Below are 18,910 nucleotides of genomic sequence, written 5' to 3'. Positions count from 1 at the left end.
ATCTGCCGCTGGCAAGCGGCCGATGACAAATTATGACAAATAAATAAGTTAATTATTTTAAGATATATTTATAAGGGTAAGGGAGTAATTTTAATGGAATAATGAAAATTTTGCGATTAAAATAACATCAAACACGGTATCAATCGGATAAACGTAGTTAAATATATAATCAAAATTTTTATTATCAGACCAATTAAAAATTATCCGATTTACGTCGTGTTTGATATCATTTTAATCGCAAAAATCTCAATAATTCATTAAAATTACTTTCATATCGATAAAATAAAAAATAAAAGTTTCAGTTTTTACTTTATAATCTCGTAAATTGCGAATGGATAGAGGAAGTGAAGAAGCCGATTGTAAGAGACTTCGGAATTCTTTGATGATAGGTCATCTCGCTCGCTCTCGACTCGCGGTTTCGCTGTCGCTCTCGCACTTGACAGGTCGTAAAGATAAGCGGACTCGGCTTCCTCGCGAATGTAAACATCTTATAAAATAAAAACTGAAACTCCTATTTTTTATTTTATTCATTTGAAAGTAATTTTAATGAATTATTGAGATTTTTGCGATTAAAATGATATCAAACACGACGTAAATCGGATAATTTTTAATTGGTCTGATAATAAAAATTTTGATTATATATTTAACTACGTTTATCCGATTGATACCGTGTTTGATGTTATTTTAATCGCAAAATTTTCATTATTCCATTAAAATTACTCCCTTACCCTTATAAATATATCTTAAAATAATTAACTTATTTATTTGTCATAATTTGTCATCGGCCGCTTGCCAGCGGCAGATTTGATAACGAGATGAGCATGACAATACATGAGTACGTAAGAGCGAGTGAAACAATAACAGAAGCGAGCGAGATAGTAATAGGAGCGAGCGAGAGAGAAATAATATGCCAGGCTGCAAGAAACACTCGATTTCCGAGTCTTCGTTGCTCGTGCTATTGCTATCTCGCTCACTCTTATTGCCATTTTGCTCTCTCTTATTACCTTCTCGCTTGCTCACATAACTCCCGTATACGCTACACACACACACACACACACACACACACACACATTGAATAGTTAACGAGATATTTGATTCTTTAAGTTGACATAATTTTATATAAATTATAAAATATCTGATAAAATGTTCATTTTTCAATTATTTTACTTTAATAATTTTATGTACAGAATAATAAGAGGAATCAGTTAATGTAAAGAAAACATGATTGTTCTTAAACAATATGTCGTTGCTCATTGCATTCATATAATAAAAAAAAAAAAAAAAAAATATATATATATATATATAGAGAGAGAGAGAGAGAGAGAGAGAGAGAGAGAGAGAGAGAGAGGATCGCAAATTCGTCATTTCTCATTTATATTAAAATTTATTTGATATACGTGAGCACCTTGCTATACAGCACTGGTGCTACCGACATTTTGTGCACATAGCGCGGAACAGAACCAGAAATTGTGCACCTTATATGTTACCCTCTGAGAACATTCGTGCACCTTGGCTTCGTAGTTTAGGTGCACGTTTTCAAGGTCCACAGAGGGCGTATCGCTTTCAGGGATCACCTAAAAGCGGGTCGTGACACCTCTCATTCTTCTCTCTGACATAAATATAGAGGAAAATTTATTCTATTCTCGACATTAATATCGATTAATCGAACATAGTAGTCTTATTTGCGAGATCCGTAAGTCGACAGCGACTGACAGTGGTCGATGATTATCGTGTTGGAAGCTGGAATTGGTGGGAAGCGGCAAGTGACTCTCCTTGATGCTTAACGTATATACGTGGCGAACATTTGGCGAATGTCGCGAATTATCTGAGTAGTAGTAGACGTAAGGTTTCTTGCGGACCGGTCATGACGTAAGACAATTTTTTTCTAGCTCCATGGTCAATTTTAAATGGAACTTACTTCATTCTTTATTTTGTACTGTTTTCATAAATAGTAAAGTTTTAAAAAGTTTTCATACTTATATAAGAATTTATCTAACATAAAATTAATCGATATTCAGAAAATTTATTTTTTTTTCATGCTTTTGAAAGTGTCAGCATACATGACAATATTTTATTATATTATGTAGAGAAGATTATACAGATATATTATATTTTATTTTATATAAGAAAAATTATTTATAGAAAAAATTACTTGTCATTTCTCATAACACTTTGTAAATCAAAAGTTAAAATCGTTTTGCAAGTTCGCCACTGTCGTACAATTTCTTCACATCAGTGCCACCTCCTAAACACTTGCTATTGAGGAATACTCTGGGTACTGTTCTAGCACCTGTTATTTCGTTTAACACATTTTGTATGTCTTGTCCGTCTGCTCTCTTATCCAATTCTATCGCTGTATATGGTTTTTTTAATGATTTAAACACCTATAAATATCAAATTAATATTAACAAATAATAAATTAAAACAATATTTTTGATTTGTATACAATATAAAGTATCGCATGATTTATTTCAAAAATCTCAGATTAATTATACAAAAGTTAGTTTTTAATTTCATACTCGCAATAAAATCATAAAAAACTTTATATTATAGATATCCTCTTAAAATGATTGAAATATAATGTTGGAAAATTTTATTCTATCTTATAAAATAAAATTTTATTCTATCTCATAAAAAATGACATTTGCTAGACCTATAATAAAAAAGAAAAAATAGAAATCAATATGAATTATTTAATATGATGCATGATATATGCAATAGTGGACATTTTTTCTAATACCAATGCAAGAACGTTTCTTAAAAACTTTGCAAACAGAGTCTGTTACTTTGATACAACTAACATTTGTTATAACATTAATTAAATAACATTACTACTTGTTTATTATTTAAATTCCAAAAGGATTTGTTATTACAAAGAAGATTGAGTTATTCTCTCTCATGGAATAAAGTATAAATACCTCTTTGGTCATTTTGCAATGTGGACATTGAGTCTTGGAGAATATCACGACTGAATCCTTTTCAATGAGTTCGTTGACGAAATCTCGTGTGACAGGCATGCTGGACTTCTTTGTTGTACTGGAAACTGAACCCATTCTAATGAACTAAAGATCATGCATTTCAATTATGCCTAGCACATATTTATTCATCACTGTTCAATTACAGAGAATTTAAACTGCGTCTGATTTCTAGTACTGTATAAGATCCAATAAAGAAACTTATGTTTTCCAAAATCTAGCTAATAGTATATTTTTTCTTACAAAATAGATTTTGCACATAATAGATCAGACGCAATTTGAAAATCATTCATTAGACACTCTTTCAGCACGTCTGCAATTATATGTTACAGAAAAATTCATGCATTTTATTAGTAGAATAAATATAAATGGATTATTATAATGAGAGATAGTTCTAAATACACATGGAATTCTATTATATATTTTATGCATAAAAAAATTACTTGGAAATGTAAATAAGTTCTACGCTTAACTTTCTTTCTCCACTTGTGTCACAGATATGACTGTAAGGTAGACGTGGAAAAAGGTAATTTTATAGCTTATTTTCCTGACTACACATCATTGATACTAATATCATTGATATTGACTTTAAATCACTAATATAATCTGATAAGTCATGTATCACTGGTTAAAGCCAGTTAATAAATAAATACGATAAAGAATGATAAAGAATATCGTTTCAATAATTGAAGGATTTTTATAGACATTATACAGTTATATAATTAATAAAAATCTGTTATATTTAATCTATCTAATCTAAAAATCTATTATATTATCTAATGTATCTAGATCATTTTGGATAGATTTGAAAAATACAATTCAATTAATTTTTCCATACATGAATAATATTAATTCTTCACTAAGTAAATTTAAAAAATGAAAATAAATGAATTAGATTATTTTCTACATTTTTATTTTCTTTATATTAAACTCTATGTATAGTTCTTTATATAAATTCTACGTACGATTTGCATACGAGCATACATATTTTGTTAATTTCATAACCTCTCTTATAATAAATTCGACCGATAATCTATCGTATATATCTTATCTAAATAAGGGTGCGGTCAAAGTGTCATTGTAAATGCTGAGAAGCGTTTCGAGAGCGTTGCAAAGCATTCTAGCAATAGGTATAACGTCATGAATACGTCGTACATTTTCGCTTCCAGCTCGCTTTCAATGCTGCTGCAGGGCTGCGTTCGGAAACATCATCCGAGTGCCCCCGGGTATCATTTTATCCTTGTTGTTCACCAAATGTTAAACAAGGATAAAATGATACCCTGGTACACTCGGGTGATGTTTCCGAACGCAGCCCTGAAGAGGTAGTGTAGCTGAAGCGTTTACGATTCAAATGTACAAGCGCGGGAAAGTTACAGTGTCAAAATGTCAAAATGTACTCAAATGTTGAATGTCGAATACTAGTAATATTCAATTTGAACATTAGCATTAACGTTGAATTTTACACATAAACACATTTGTGTGAGAATTTAAGTATATCATATGATAACATATATATAAAAAAATTAAATATAATAACAATAATAATACCGAAAATGCGATTTAAAATGTTCATCGCTGAATGATGGTATTATGTGCTCGACGTAACCTTCAATTTTTCGATTATAGGATTGATTTTTAGAACCTTCTACTACAAGATCATCTTCGTCATCGTCTAAATACGAAGGTGGTTTCAAAAATTCATTCACGCACATTAATATAATTATTTCTTTTTTTCTATCCATGATGGCAGTATGAACGAGAACCACGACGAGAACCGCTTATTTATTTTGAAATTGGAAGCATTTGTAGCACCACTTTGACCGTATTTAAGGTTTATGTTTGCAACTTCGATAGTGTTCAATGATTATATAATTGTCTGAAATTTGTAGATTCGTGTGCGCACTAGATATAAGTACAAAAAAATCTCGTCTCATAATTATATATTGATGGTGCTATTACAATTTTTGAAGAAATAGAATCTCGTCTTGATAAGGATCGATTAGATTGTTATGGAAGGCAAACGGTTAGTGATACGTGGCAAACGTTACGATAGGAAAAAATCTTCATACGAATACGACTGCTTCTGATCGATTGATGCATAGTTTCCAATCGATAATTATTTCTAAATAGTATTAATTAAGCTTGTGTGCACATACAGATTCTTTGAAAAAATATATCTATACAACGAATCTTCGATTTGAAAACTAATTTTAATTGTAGAGACTCGGGACGATTGTTTGCTGACATTTATTTAAATCTGCTAAATAATATATGCTTAATTTTTTAAATTTACTTTGTTGCCTTTTTCATAATTTTATAATCGATATACTTATATATGTATATATTGCGTAATTTTTTTATATAAGGCCCAGTTCCACAACTTATTCTAACCGAAGTTTAGCTCGTTAAAGGAGGATTTACATTGCGTCCCAAATCCATTGTATCCAATCGGACGTCATACATAGGACATTGAACGCAATGTAAATCCTCTTTAAGGGCCGGTTGCACAACTCGAGTTAACCCGAGTTTAATACGTTAAACTGGGTCCTGATTGGTCCATTCGCCACTTAAACTCGGGTTAACTGGATTGTGGAACTAGACCTTAACGAGTTAAGGGCAGTCTACAATGGATTTCGTGCGTTCTACGGCGGTCGCGCATACGCAGTCACGGAAGAATTCTGCGTTCTTAATTCTGATTGCGCATCCGCCGTAGAACATACATTATAGCCGTAGGAAATGGATTTGGTTCATTTCGCTTACGACTGCTACGACCTACTGCTACTGCCATTGTAGACTGTCCTTTAAACTTCGGTTAAAGTAAGTTGGGAACTGGGCCTAAATGTAGAGAGGAATTTTCTATTCTCGACATTAATATCGACTAATCGAACATAGTACTAATTTGCGAGATCCGTGGATCGACGGTGACTGACGGTGGTCGATGATTATCGTGTTGGAAGTTGGAAGTGGGAAGTGGCAAGTGGCTCTCCTCGATGCTTGACGTATGTATGTTGGCGAACATTTGGCGAATGTCGCGAATTATCTGACTGTGATAGACGTAAGGTTTCTCGGGGTCCGGTCATGACGTAAGACAAAATCACGCGAGATGAGTAGAACCGCGAGATCCGTAGGTCCCTGTCGGGGCGGCTTGTACGTCGTCGAGAGCGAAGTATGCCTCCTGGTAACGGCAATGCGGCGAGGTGCTCGATGGTCGTCGCACTCTCATCAGGTTAGAATAGCTCGAATTTTGTCTCTTCTTTATTAACTTTATTAAAATTTTATTAAGACTTTATTAAAATTCCTTGATTAAAACGGTTTATTTTTACCAATAAAATAAGTTAATGTTACGTGTACACAGCATTTATGTCTATTCTTGTTCCTATCAAATCAGACAGGTTGCAAAAATCGCTTTAATGATCGATACTTTGACACTTGTATAAATTTGATAGGTGTCTTTGACATTATGATCTGGGAAATGTATTTTAATGATATAATTTAATTTCTAGGATGACGATCAGGATACTTTAATGAAGGGCTTGAATACCTTGAAGGAAGTGTTGAACGAACACAGAGATCTGTCTCAATTAGAACCTGCAGTTTTTCTTACCCCCTTCCTAGAAATTATAAGATCAGAGGAAACCACAGGACCAGTGACTAGTCTAGCGCTGTCTGCTGTTAATAAAATAATTTCTTATGATCTTGTTGGTTAGTCTCAATTGTTATAGCATTTAAAATCTCTTTTTGTCTCTAATACAAAATAATTTTTTTTTTTAGATGCTAATCATCCTGCCATAGCTTCCTGTGTAGAGACTATAGCAGATGCCGTGACGCATGCTAGATTTGTGGGTACCGATGCATCTGGTGATGGAGTGGTCCTCATGAGAATCCTACAGGTATTGAGAGCTCTTATGCTTTCACCTGCAGGTGATCATCTCTCCAATGAAAGTGTATGCGAAATTATGCTGAGTTGCTTTAGGATATGCTTTGAAACACGTCTCAGTGGTGAGTCATAATATTGAAGGCAGTTTCACATTTCCGCAGTAGTTTCACATATCTGCACCAGTTTCATGAATCAAATATTTTCTTTGTAGAAATACTTAGAAGAACAGCGGAGCATTGCCTAAGGGACATGGTTCATCATTTGTTCACCAGATTACCTCAGTTTGTTGATGATACTAGAGTCTTACCCAATATGAAAGTAAGTTTCATAAACTATGATTTAGAATATATTTGTATATATTTGTATATATATTTGTAAAATATAATATTTTAATTTTTAATAGAAAATGAGGACAAACAGCATAGAAAATACTCGTAGCAAGAATAGAAAACATAAAAGTTATACAAAGCAGAAATCCAAGTCCATCACGGATGACGTCGATGAGAAGGAGCCGCTTATTCTGAGTTCGGTTGATAGAAACCGAGCGAATCATTTAGCCACTACGCCCATTTCACCAGTTGGCAATATTGTTGATATGCAAGGATCCTTAGATCATGGAAGTATTGATAAAAATGAGGATGAAAAAAGTGAGAGCAAGATTGATGCTAACAAGGATAGCAAAATTAACAAATGTAGTAAAGCAGTAGATCAAGAAACGAATAAGAAGCAAGAGAATGATAAAGATGTAACCAATATAGATAGTAAAAACGAGACAGAAACGATTGAAGTTAATGACACGTCTGAAAATGTTAATATTGAAAATAAAACTGTAGTTTCAACAGAAACTAAAATCGTAGCTTCAACGGAAACTAAACTCGTAGAGAAGGAAGATGCAGTCGATCAGAAAAATACAATAGACAAAGCGTCTGAATCTTCCGTTAAGCAATCTGTATTAGAAAATCAAGGTATTTGCAACTTTAAAAAATAAATCTCAATCATTTTTAAATTTTTATTTTATGAATAATCGTGTACAGGTGACGAAGAAAAAAGTATCGATTTAGCGCAATCTCCGACCGGAAGTGTGGAAGACTTGTCGATAGATGAAAGCACGTATAAGATGTCTAAAGCAAAAGAGCCCGAACAACTTGAGGAGTATGTGAATAGTCAAGGTGTTCGGTTTATTCCATTGCAACAGCGCGCACCGTACGGCGCGTTGTGCGTGCGCGAGCTGTTTAGATTTCTCATTTCCCTGTGTAGTCCCCTCGACAAGCAAAACAACGAAATTATGACTCACTTGGGTCTTAGCTTATTACAAGTGGCATTAGAGATCGCTGCCGATGCTCTTTCCAACTTCTCATCCTTACTCGCGCTCGCAAAGGACGACTTGTGTAGAAATCTAATCTTGGTAAATGAAACAAATATATTTATATTTCATGTATTAACAAATTAATGCAAGAAATATCATAATACTTTGTATTTATGTATCAGCTGCTTGGAACAGACAGATTGTCGATTCTCGCTGTAAATCTTCAAGTATCATTTCTACTGTTTGAATCGCAAAGAGAATATTTAAAATTCCAACTGGAACATTACTTAATTAAATTAATGGAAATTATTCATTCTGAATCTAATAGGATATTATATGAACAACGAGAATTAGCGCTTGGTATGTATCTTAACTTTGCAACATCATATAATATGCGATATTAATAATGTAAGTTTTTGTTTTCGTGATCCACAGAGGCTATAGTAAGATTATGGAGAATACCTGGTTTACCAGCTGAATTATATTTAAATTACGATTGTGGACTTTACTCCACAAACTTATACGAGGAACTTATGAAGATGTTCTCTAAGGTATACATTATTTCTCTCTTGTATATTATTATGTAATGATTAATGTACAAAAATTTTATATCTTTCTTTGAAAATTTCTTTTGTAGAATGTTTCTATACCAATAATTACCAACAGTATGTATAGTATGCAATTGATTTCCTTGGACGCTATAATAATGCTGATTGCTGGTATGGAAATTCGTTGTAAAGGTTGCAAAGAATTATGTAAGCCATCACGTCACGAAGCATCGTCGAATCTTCCCACGCACGAAGATCTGCTCGCAATAAGAGCGAATAAACGGGTTAGTAATCATTTTCTTTTCAAATTCTGATACAATTAATTACAATAAATCTAAAGGTCTTCCTTTGATATTTCCAGTGGTTGGTTCTTGGTACAGAAAAGTTTAACGAAAATCCACGGGAAGGTATCGCAAAACTTATGGAGCACGGTCTTTTGGGTGATACTCCTGGTCACTTGGATCCCGAAAGAGTCGCAAAGCTTCTGAGAGAAAATCCGGGTTTGGATAAGAAAGCGATAGGCGAATATATTAGTAAGAAGGAAAACAAGAATATTCTCAATTATTTCGTGCATAATTTTGATTTGAGGAATACAAGAATCGATCAAGCTTTACGACTTTATTTGGAATCGTTTAGATTACCTGGAGAAGCCCCTCTTATATCTCTTCTACTCGAAAAATTCGCTGAGCATTGGCATGTGAGTATATATATTCAAATAATTAATAGAAACAACGCAAATGTGAAATTAGATTAACTGACTATTGCTATCTTTAGGACAGCAATGGTAGACCGTTTGCTTCGGCCGATGCTGCTTTTACGTTAGCTTACGCGGTGATTATGTTAAATGTAGACCAACATAATTATAATGTAAAGAGGCAAAATAATCCCATGACTGCCGAGGCATTCAAAAGAAATTTGAAGAAAGTTAATGGTGATACGGATTTTGATCAAGATATGCTCGATGAAATATATACTTCAATTAAGTAAGTATTATGAAAAAATATAAATTGATCAGGTTTATATTTCATTGTCAACAACTTATATTTCATAAATATTATTAATCTATTATTTCTAGAGGGGAGGAAATTGTAATGCCGGCCGAACAAACCGGTTTAGTGAAGGAAAATTATCTGTGGAAGGTTTTACTGCGAAGAGGTTTTGGACCTGAGAGCATGTATCTAAAAGTAGGCAATTCCGGCGAATTCATTGACAGAGACTTGGCCGAGCACGCATGGGGTCCAATCATCAGCGCTCTTTGTCGAGCTTACGATAAAGCGCCGGACAGATCGTTGCAACGCAAAGTTGCTCAAACGTTTCTCAGGTTTATTACGCTCACTTTTTTTAATTATCTATCATGTATAATATATGCTTGTACTAATTGGACTTTCTTTTTTCAGTTGTGCGGCAATCAGTGCTCACTATAGCATGTGCAACGATTTGGATACGCTTATAGTAAGCCTTTGCAAATTCACGGGTCAGATAATTGGCGCAAAACCCGAACAAGTAGTGCTACACCTTGGTGGAAGTTCAAAATCACAATTGGCCACTCGCACCCTTTTCAAGATCACGCATTTACACGGAGACGCTTTGAGAGCATCATGGAAGAACATTATCGATTGCCTGCAGTCACTCTATGAAGCGAGACTCTTGCCGAAAAATCTCACAGAGGCGGAAGACTTTATCGATCCATCTGGCAAGATATCTCTACTCCGAGAACCAACCACACCCAAAGCTTCTCCGGGCGATCAAGGAATATTTTCTACCTTTTATTCCTATATTGCTATGGATACATCACGTCTACCACATCCCGCTGAAGCGACCGCGCGAAAGAAGGCTGTGGAATTTATTGCCAATTGTTATCTCAAAGAAATTATTGAAGAAAGCAAGTTCTTTCAGGTAAACGACGTTTGATGACACGTAACAGTTTTTTTACAATTTAAATTATGTTTTAACGATTATTGACACACTTTACAGAGTGAATCGCTCAATTCCCTGGTTGGTGCTTTAGTATCGGTGAATCCTAATGATGAAGACATATCTATATTTATATTGGAGTTATTGCTAGAAGTAACTATACAGAATCGCGACAGAGTAACGTGCATCTGGCCGGTCGTCCAATGTCATTTGGATCGTTTGTTAACAATGGCAGCACGCGAGAATCATCCTTATCTCCTCGAAAGAGTAGCTGTGGGTATGTTGAGACTGGCTATTAGGCTTTTACGCGGCGAAGAGTTTGCATGTCTGTCTCCTCTATTACCTCTGACTCACCTGCCATCCGCAACAACCGCACCATTAGCTCGGCAGATTGCCTACGGTTTGTTCGAACTATTGAAAACAGGCGCCGCAAATATTCATAGTGCCGAGGATTGGAAAGTGGTGTTTAGTCTGCTGGAATGCGCTGGTGCCGGTGCATTAGCACCAAAACGGTCCAATACTGTGTTGGATGAAACAACAAATGCTCGCACGTCGGTCTTGGATCCTAGGCCCATTAGTCCTGTGCCGGAATGGGTGCTAGTGTCACCGACGGGCACTGAAGCACCTCTTCCGGTAGCCGCTGATACAATAGTACTAGTGCGAGATCTGCAGCCTCACGACTCGGCAGCGTTTGTCAAGTGCTGCGAGAGTCTAAATTTCTTGGTGCGTGATATGGCGCACGTGACACCGTTCAATTTTGATCTGTGCGTCAACTGCGTAAGAACATTTGCCGAGGCAGTGCTGCAATGTGCGGGCAAGCGAAATAGAGTATGCAATTCTACAGAGGAATCGCCTGGTTATCAGCAGAGTCCGGTGCAACTGTTGGATCTGATGCATACGTTGCACACGAGAATCGCACAAGTATTCCGATGGTGGGCGGAAGAGGGTAGCATCGACGACGGTATATCCCTGTGGCCGCAAGCTTGGCGGCCGTTGTTGCAAGGTATCGCGCGACTCTGCTGTGACGCTCGTCGGCCAGTGCGCACAGCAGCGATCACATATCTTCAGAGCACTTTGCTAGCGCACGATCTGGCACAATTGACTGCAATAGAATGGTCGCAGTGTCTTGAAGAGGTGTTGTTTCCGCTACTAGCTCAATTGTTGGGTCCTATCGCATCCAACGATCCTATCGGTGTCGAAGAAACAAGAGTCAGAGCCGCAATGTTACTATCCAAGGTATTTCTTCACCATCTTACTCCCCTACTGACTCTACCCGGTTTCCTGCCGTTGTGGTTGACGGTGCTGGAGCTTTTACGTGCATACATGCATGCCGATAATAGCGAGCTTCTATTCGAGGCGATTCCTGAATCGTTGAAAAATATGCTGCTGGTTATGTCGTCGGCCAATGTTTTGGCGCCAAATTCCAATCTCTGGGCACCCACATGGAGAGCAATCGATGCGTTTCTGCCAAATTTAAAAACGGAGCTCTTTCCGGAACCACCGGTCGCGGTTCTATCATCTCCGCAATTATCGCCACAACAATCACCACAACAACCGCAAGTTATTAGTTTGGTCGGCCAACAACAACCGCCATCCTTCCCGGGATCTATAGCACCACAACCAGAAAGTACTACTCTTCTTTCAACTGATACCGAGTGCTCTAATGAGAATAACGTAGATGTGAAACCAATAACTCAACCAGTCGACATCCTCAATTCTGTGCAATCCGGCGGTGTTCCAATTCCGATTTCGTTGCCGACATTGGTATACAACGCCGAGGGTAAAGAGTCACAACAAGTGATCACTCTGGTTAGCCAACCGCCACCCAGCGTTTCTAGTCCAGTCGCGGTGCAGCCCACCGCTCAGAATATCTTTGATATTTGTTACTCGGCGAGCTCTTTGACAGATACGACGGCCGAACGACAGCAACAATCTCAACCAGTATCGTTGAATGAAGAAAAGTACAGCAAGTCGCTGAAGAGCACGACGCCAAATGTTGAACTAGTCGATGAGAATCGAGATTTAATTCTCGCGATGAGGAAATACGAAGAATGGAAACAGCAGCAGCAGCAGCAACAACAACAACAACAACAAATGTTGGTGCAACAACAGTGCACACAGCACACAACACAATCATACGGGCAAGCGGCGCACTATCAGCATTCGACAACGGAAGGCTCTCCCTACTGCGTGGATCCATCTGAGGTGAATCAATGTCTTACATCTTAGGATCTTGACGATCAGTCAGATTAGCTGATTGACTCAAATAAAAAAATAAGCTGATGTATTGATTAAACGATTCAATTTTTTATAAATTAACGCTAAGATAACAGTATATCAAGAAACATACCGTTAATAATGTTATATCGATTTCGAAATGTAAAGATATTTGATATTATCTTTACGCGGAATTTAAAATTATCAATTGTACTCTATATAGCCGTCAACAATTTGATCTCATTAGAGAAGAAATGAGATAAAATTTGTTTGTTTAATCATCCTTCCGATTAATGCGTGGTGGAATATAACCGAATGTTTTGTTTACAGACGACGACAGTAGATTCTACGGGGACGACGACGTTTAACTCCGCGGCGTATTTTAGCGAGGATCCGGCGGCGGATCTTCTCTTCGTCGTCACCAATCCTTGACCACTGTATATTTTTTATGTAAATTGTATTATACAAAACATTTCTACGATGCACGTGATCATATTTTGTGTAGATGAGCAGTTCGTTCTCTCAAGAATGTTCGATTAGACGAGGGAGGATATGCTGGTATAAACATAGAGTTGTCACATCTTTGGTTTGTATATTTGGCACTCATTATATACAAATAATACATATGTACCATAACATTATTGTTAAGATTATCATGTATATAATGCGTAATCTTGACAATAACAATGACAACATATAATATAGTTCACGACATCACTTTTAGCACTCGATATGTATTTCCATTTAAATTTTTTTTGCGTCACGGATAAAAGAAGCTCTCTTTGTGAATAGCCAAATGCGTAGGCCAAAATCATCTGGAGAAACGACCGATTAATTCCTTGCGATTAATGTTTTTATCGGCATGTTGTATGTGTTTTTGAATGTTGCGAGCCGAATAATATCTTTCAGCTATCTATTCTTACAAATTCTACTTAAACATTTACAAATCCTACTTAGAACTGCAAGTGAGAAAATTTTCTTCTCTCACATGTATGGATAATCTGTATGGATAATCTGTATGTTAGATTCGTACATGTTCAATGCCATTCTTAGAGAGAACTACTCGACACTGATTGTTAATCGAGGATCGAAATCAAAATTTGCAATTTCCGTGAGTTTAGTTTCAGAATGTTATTGAGATATGTGAGAAATGACTATCTACATCATCGCCGTTTCCGAATAAGATAGGCATCGCTTTTGCATAGCTAAAAATCTACAGTCAAAAACTGAATTCCAAACAAAATTGTATCGATTTCAATTACCGCTTGTAATTTATTGAACTTGTGCAACTTGAATGTTTCTTCAGTTTCGCGATATCGCCCAATTTGTACATATGCAAATAATATATTGAATAATAAGAGGTTTATACATATAACGTTTACATGTCTTGGATCCGTTGAACAAGACTATTTGATGACGACGTGACATTTAATGTAACTCGAAATTATTGTGACGTGTGAACCTTCTGTTTACGATCGTGTGTTACTACTGCTCGCTAATAATTATTATTAAAATTCTTAAAGGATCAAAATATTATATCCCTGAGAATGTGACGCTCTCGTTTCTCACTCACGTTTTCCTATATGCGACAGTGTGCCGGTTGTCAAATATTGACAAGTCAAAAAAAAATTACATTGCTGGCACTCTTGTACACTTTGTATTTGTGTAGATAATTGTTCAGTATGGATAGAGAGAGTATATCTTTTCAAATCACAATCCTTACTAAAGATCGTGCGATATAAACAGCTCGTTTAATTGTAATTGTACATAAAAATATATCCGTTTTATTTCTCTCGTGCAATATGTATATATAAATTTGTCGTTTAATCTCTCGCGACAGATGAGCATTATCTATCTTGTCTAGATCTGTATCCGAGTTGATCGGTATCAACTCGATTTAACATATATATTGAACATGATGGATTTTCCAGATTTGTCTTTCTTTTTTTAATTCATCCCGATAGAACATTTTCTCTCTTAGTTCGATTAAGCGATTAATAAATTGGACGGAATTCGATTGTTATTAGGTTATTATTGCGCTGCGCCTGCAATAATAGCCCAACGTTTTACACTTCTCGCAGAGATGCTGAGGATGGACCTTGCTTTGATCGGACACGTCCAGACCATCGGGTTTTTCCAACGGCCTCTGAAAATAATACGAGCGATCTTATTGCCCACATTCTACGAGTGTTTGACGAGAATAGCGAATCGGTCGCGTTCTTAGAGAAGTAAGAATATTTCGATTTCCTCATTTTATGTGAGAGAGAGAGAGAGAGAGAGAGACAGAAAGACAGCAAGTGAGAGAGGAAGAGAAACAGAGATCTATACATGTGCTCTATTAATATTATTTATATTACCCATATATTGTGTTTTTTAATATTATTATATAACATTATTTATTAATTTCAACGTTGTTAATTAGATTAATATAATTTGTTGTATGATTTTATTATACAAAAAATATATATGTAAATCAAGGAGATCCTTAATGACTGTACAGCGATTCTCGGATTATATCAGTCACGCATTCGATCGCGATATAGCTAACGCTCAATTATAATAGAAATTTATGAACGTCTTTCACGAAATTCGTAACGATTACCAGTGACTTACGCGCGACCGGATATTTCTGCGCACCGGGCGGCAAGAGCGAGCGAGCGCGATTATGCGACTATAATTAGCTTTCCCGCTGGTTTACGCGAGATTTCGTTCCCTCGGTCGCGTAATATCTCGAGAGAGCGGAACACGGTTCCAAGAATCTTTCGTCAAGTCCGGCCATAGAAGGGATTTCGGTGGATGTCTCGATTTAATTTTATTCTAATCGAGTAGAGAACCGCGTGTTTGAAGAGACCGATCTTCTCCTCGCTCACCTGCTTATGCGGATATACGTTTATGTGACACTTGATGCATTCTTGGCCCATATTGGCCCAGCTGTTGCCCGACATCCACTTGCGCTTGCATTTCGGGCACTTGTATTCGCCGAAACATCGCTTCTTGCCCTGATACGGCGTCAGACCCTCACCTTTCGGTCGCGCCTGCGGAAATTAAAAGGGGTTCAGTGAGAGATTTCCTAATCGCCAAATATAATTCGGCTATGATGAGATTAAATCGATCGTCAAAAATTCCTCGCGAAGTCGCCGATCTATTTGTCTCCTTTTGTAAATCGGTATATGCAGGTTTTGCAGCGAGACTCGAAGGTAATGCGCATCTTGCGATGTTCCAACATGGAGTAATATTAATAAATAACAATCAAAAGAGAACCTTTTCGAGAACCTATTTTAACGACATGTATATATACAGCTTTCAGACAGATATCATTCCTTTTAAATCTTTCTTCTTTAAGAAATATTTGTGAAACGTTTGATAAATATTCATTTCGCATGTTCAATTAATGAGAAAGTTATAAATTATTTTTCGATTGATATCATTGTTAAAATATCCTCTCCTTGTTTCCTATTCATTGAATAATAGTCACGTGAAAAATGTCACCTCAGAAGCGGGAGAAGCGGCTTAATTGGTACACCCTCATCGAGCATGTCGCGATGATTGACTGTGTGACGTCATGTGTCCCAGAGATGCTGTTTGCTATGTCAATTAACGCTCAATTGAGCTACGAGTATCGCACTGTTGTCGCATCAAGGCACGCGCGTCGTTTACGAGTACCGCTAAATTTACTGATGGCTCTTTACAACGATTTTACGTCCATGGAGATTTATCTCCGATAATGAATCATTTCGAAAGGAAAAGGAAAGTTCTATATAGATGTTCTATATTAATATTGTTCAATAATTCTGTGACAGAATGACCTTGAATAGATTTGCATAATGAAAGTTGGCGACATAATTGGAATTATATTTAAACGTTATTTCACATTATTTTAATATTTAATATTCGAAATATAAAAATTGTTTATTATTATTATTATTATTATATATTATATTAAAATGTGTGTATATTATATATTATATAAATTATTATTTTATTTATATATGTGTTTTGTGTACATATTTAAATACTTTAATTGTGCGCTGAAAGATTTCAGAAAGTTTTCCATAAAATATCTTGTTAAAAAAAGTAAAATTTATATAATGACAATATTTCGAAGTTTCGAATTTTTGAACCGCTGCTCGAGTTTGAAACAAAAGTTCACTATTCTTGTTCGATTACTTTATTTTTTATATTATAGCATTTTCTACATTCATTACTACATTGATAATTAATCATCTCTTATATTATTAAAAATTAATAAATTAATAAAATTTAACAATAAACAAGACCTAAATAACCACTTGTTTTTGAAATTAGTGTCATATTACCAACAATTGTTGATAATAATACAATTGTTAGCAATATGACAATAAAATGATTAATCATATTAATCAATATGACAACAATATGATTAATCAATACGATTACTCACGCTTGTTTATCTGGAAATGTATTTAGAACATTATCTTGTGTCGCATGCTTTTATGAGATAACATATATCGATTTTTCATAAATCAGATTTTCAATAAATTGTAATTGCACATTGCACATTGAAATTTAGAATCGAATCAGAGGATAATAAAGAGATAACTATTAGATTCTGGAGAAATCGTCAAGCTCCAATCTGCGATTACAATATCTATCTTTATCCTATCAAGCTTTAAATTATTTACTTTCCTATGATCTTCTATTTGTAAATAATTATAAATTATAAATTACGATGTATAGGCAAAAAATAATTAATATATTTATTTTTAAAAATATAATATGAGTAATAAATATAAAGCGAATTGAAAAATCTATGAGATCACATTATTATTAAGAAGAGCAGGATATTGCAATTTCATTGCCAAAAGTACTAACCTGCGGACAGTCCTTGATGTAATGACCTTTCTTGAAACACAAGTGACACAGATATGTTGACGGCGGCCTCTTGGTCGGTTTCCTATCGCTTAAGCTTAAATCCGTAAAGTGTTCCGCCAAATCCGCAATATTCTCCGCCACGCTACTTCTCATCGGTCTGATGGATCCGGATGGATTCAGTGAGCCTTGATGCAAATAAGTCTGCGACGCGCCAGGAAAATTGTTCCAGACTGTAGGAAGTAGCTTGCTCTAAAATATAAACAAATCATCCGCTCCTTTGACTTATTAATAATAAATTAATAAACAAAGGCGTCGAATAAGACTTTAGTTTCTTTTATTATGCTCTTTAGTAGAATTTAAAAGGAACTTTCCATAATTTTCATTTTTTTACAGATTTAATATGGCTTGGAAATAAATTTTTCGCGAAGACAAAAAGAGATAAAATCGAAATAAATCCTGTTTTTCACGAATGATTCGCGGAAGACTACCTGATCGGGTGGTTGCGATGGATTTTGCTCGGCGATGGCCAGATAGACCCAATTGAGCAAGTGCGGCGGATAGGTCGACTGCTGAAGGGTCTTCTGATTTGGAGCACTCGTACCGTAACTGATCCGAGTCGAGTCCTGCAATTGCATGCGTTGCATGGCAGGTGTCGGATGGCAAGCTGCCATATTTTTTATCTAATCGGCCTGCAAGTTTATCGGTTCCGGTCTCGGATCGACGTAACAATTTTCTGATTGATAGATCCCCGATGATTGTTTATCATCTCTGTGTCTTTAGATCCGAACGCGACGTTCTTTAATACTCTCATTCGATTATCTTCTCATAGATCTCTTTCGAGAAAACTTGTTGAATCATCGATTGTCATAAAATTATTGATTATTATCCTCCCTTTTCGTTTTTATAATAATTTCTTAATTTCTCAATATAATTTTCTTTGGATTTATAGCAATTATACGATAGTTAATTTCGTTGATCAATATAGGTGACTTTCAATTTTGAAACCATCATTGAAACTTTACAAAACACAACTGTTTATACGACAGAGCCAGAGTCATTTTAACCAAAAATTCGGTTTAAAACCAAAAATCCTCGATGATTTAACGAATAAAAATATCAATTTTATCACTGCAATTTTGAATACACATTGAAAAAAAAATCGTCGTTTCTATTATCTAGAATCGTCTGGAATTTCACTGATTTCATCACGCTTCCCACTGTC

General features: G+C 35.6%; 3 protein-coding genes across 9 annotated transcripts; 1 reads left to right on the top strand and 2 right to left on the bottom strand.

The window, feature by feature from the left end:
- Positions 1-1,612: 1,612 nt before the first annotated feature.
- Positions 1,613-4,092, bottom strand: LOC145966286 (uncharacterized). 5 transcript variants are annotated; one of them, XM_083090280.1, is made up of 3 exons: positions 3,941-4,092; positions 2,919-3,043; positions 1,613-2,384 (listed from the first exon to the last, which is right to left on the bottom strand). In XM_083090280.1, exons 1-3 carry the CDS (start codon positions 3,975-3,977, stop codon positions 2,187-2,189), a joined length of 360 nt encoding a protein of 119 aa, XP_082946406.1. In that variant the 5' UTR covers positions 3,978-4,092; the 3' UTR covers positions 1,613-2,186. The 5 variants fall into 5 exon arrangements, with proteins under 5 accessions (XP_082946406.1, XP_082946405.1, XP_082946409.1 ...); XM_083090279.1 differs by having other exon boundaries at positions 2,919-3,062; positions 3,941-4,028; XM_083090283.1 differs by lacking the exon at positions 3,941-4,092 and adding an exon at positions 3,449-3,577.
- A 1,808-nt stretch (positions 4,093-5,900) lies between these two features.
- Garz (Sec7 domain-containing protein garz) lies at positions 5,901-16,259 on the top strand. Of its 3 annotated transcripts, none has more exons than XR_014436960.1 (16): positions 5,901-6,201; positions 6,479-6,677; positions 6,747-6,974; positions 7,064-7,170; positions 7,256-7,817; positions 7,887-8,257; positions 8,341-8,518; positions 8,594-8,709; positions 8,796-8,990; positions 9,068-9,403; positions 9,481-9,689; positions 9,782-10,027; positions 10,104-10,602; positions 10,681-12,825; positions 13,168-13,423; positions 14,919-16,259. XR_014436960.1 is itself a non-coding variant. In XM_083089875.1 (16 exons), the coding sequence occupies exons 1-15, from the start codon at positions 6,079-6,081 to the stop codon at positions 13,267-13,269; spliced, it is 5,616 nt and encodes a 1,871-aa protein (XP_082946001.1). In that variant the 5' UTR covers positions 5,901-6,078; the 3' UTR covers positions 13,270-13,274; positions 13,343-14,769. The 3 variants fall into 3 exon arrangements, 2 of the variants coding, with proteins under 2 accessions (XP_082946001.1, XP_082946000.1); XM_083089875.1 differs by lacking the exon at positions 14,919-16,259 and having other exon boundaries at positions 13,168-13,274; positions 13,343-14,769; XM_083089874.1 differs by lacking the exon at positions 14,919-16,259 and having other exon boundaries at positions 13,168-14,769.
- On the bottom strand, positions 13,416-18,741 carry LOC145966092 (zinc finger CCHC domain-containing protein 24). The gene is made up of 4 exons (XM_083089876.1): positions 18,177-18,741; positions 17,689-17,937; positions 15,708-15,872; positions 13,416-14,983 (listed from the first exon to the last, which is right to left on the bottom strand). The coding sequence occupies exons 1-4, from the start codon at positions 18,357-18,359 to the stop codon at positions 14,861-14,863; spliced, it is 720 nt and encodes a 239-aa protein (XP_082946002.1). The 5' UTR covers positions 18,360-18,741; the 3' UTR covers positions 13,416-14,860.
- Between the last annotated feature and the right edge of the window lie 169 nt (positions 18,742-18,910).

This window comes from Camponotus vicinus, unplaced genomic scaffold, assembly GCF_025532165.1.
Source record: "Camponotus vicinus isolate PSW18456_S1 unplaced genomic scaffold, iyCamVici1.0 SCAF_2, whole genome shotgun sequence".
NCBI lineage: Eukaryota > Metazoa > Arthropoda > Insecta > Hymenoptera > Formicidae > Camponotus > Camponotus vicinus.
The sequence above is the reverse complement of the archived record's forward strand: the minus strand, read 5'-3'. Positions and strand labels throughout refer to the sequence as shown.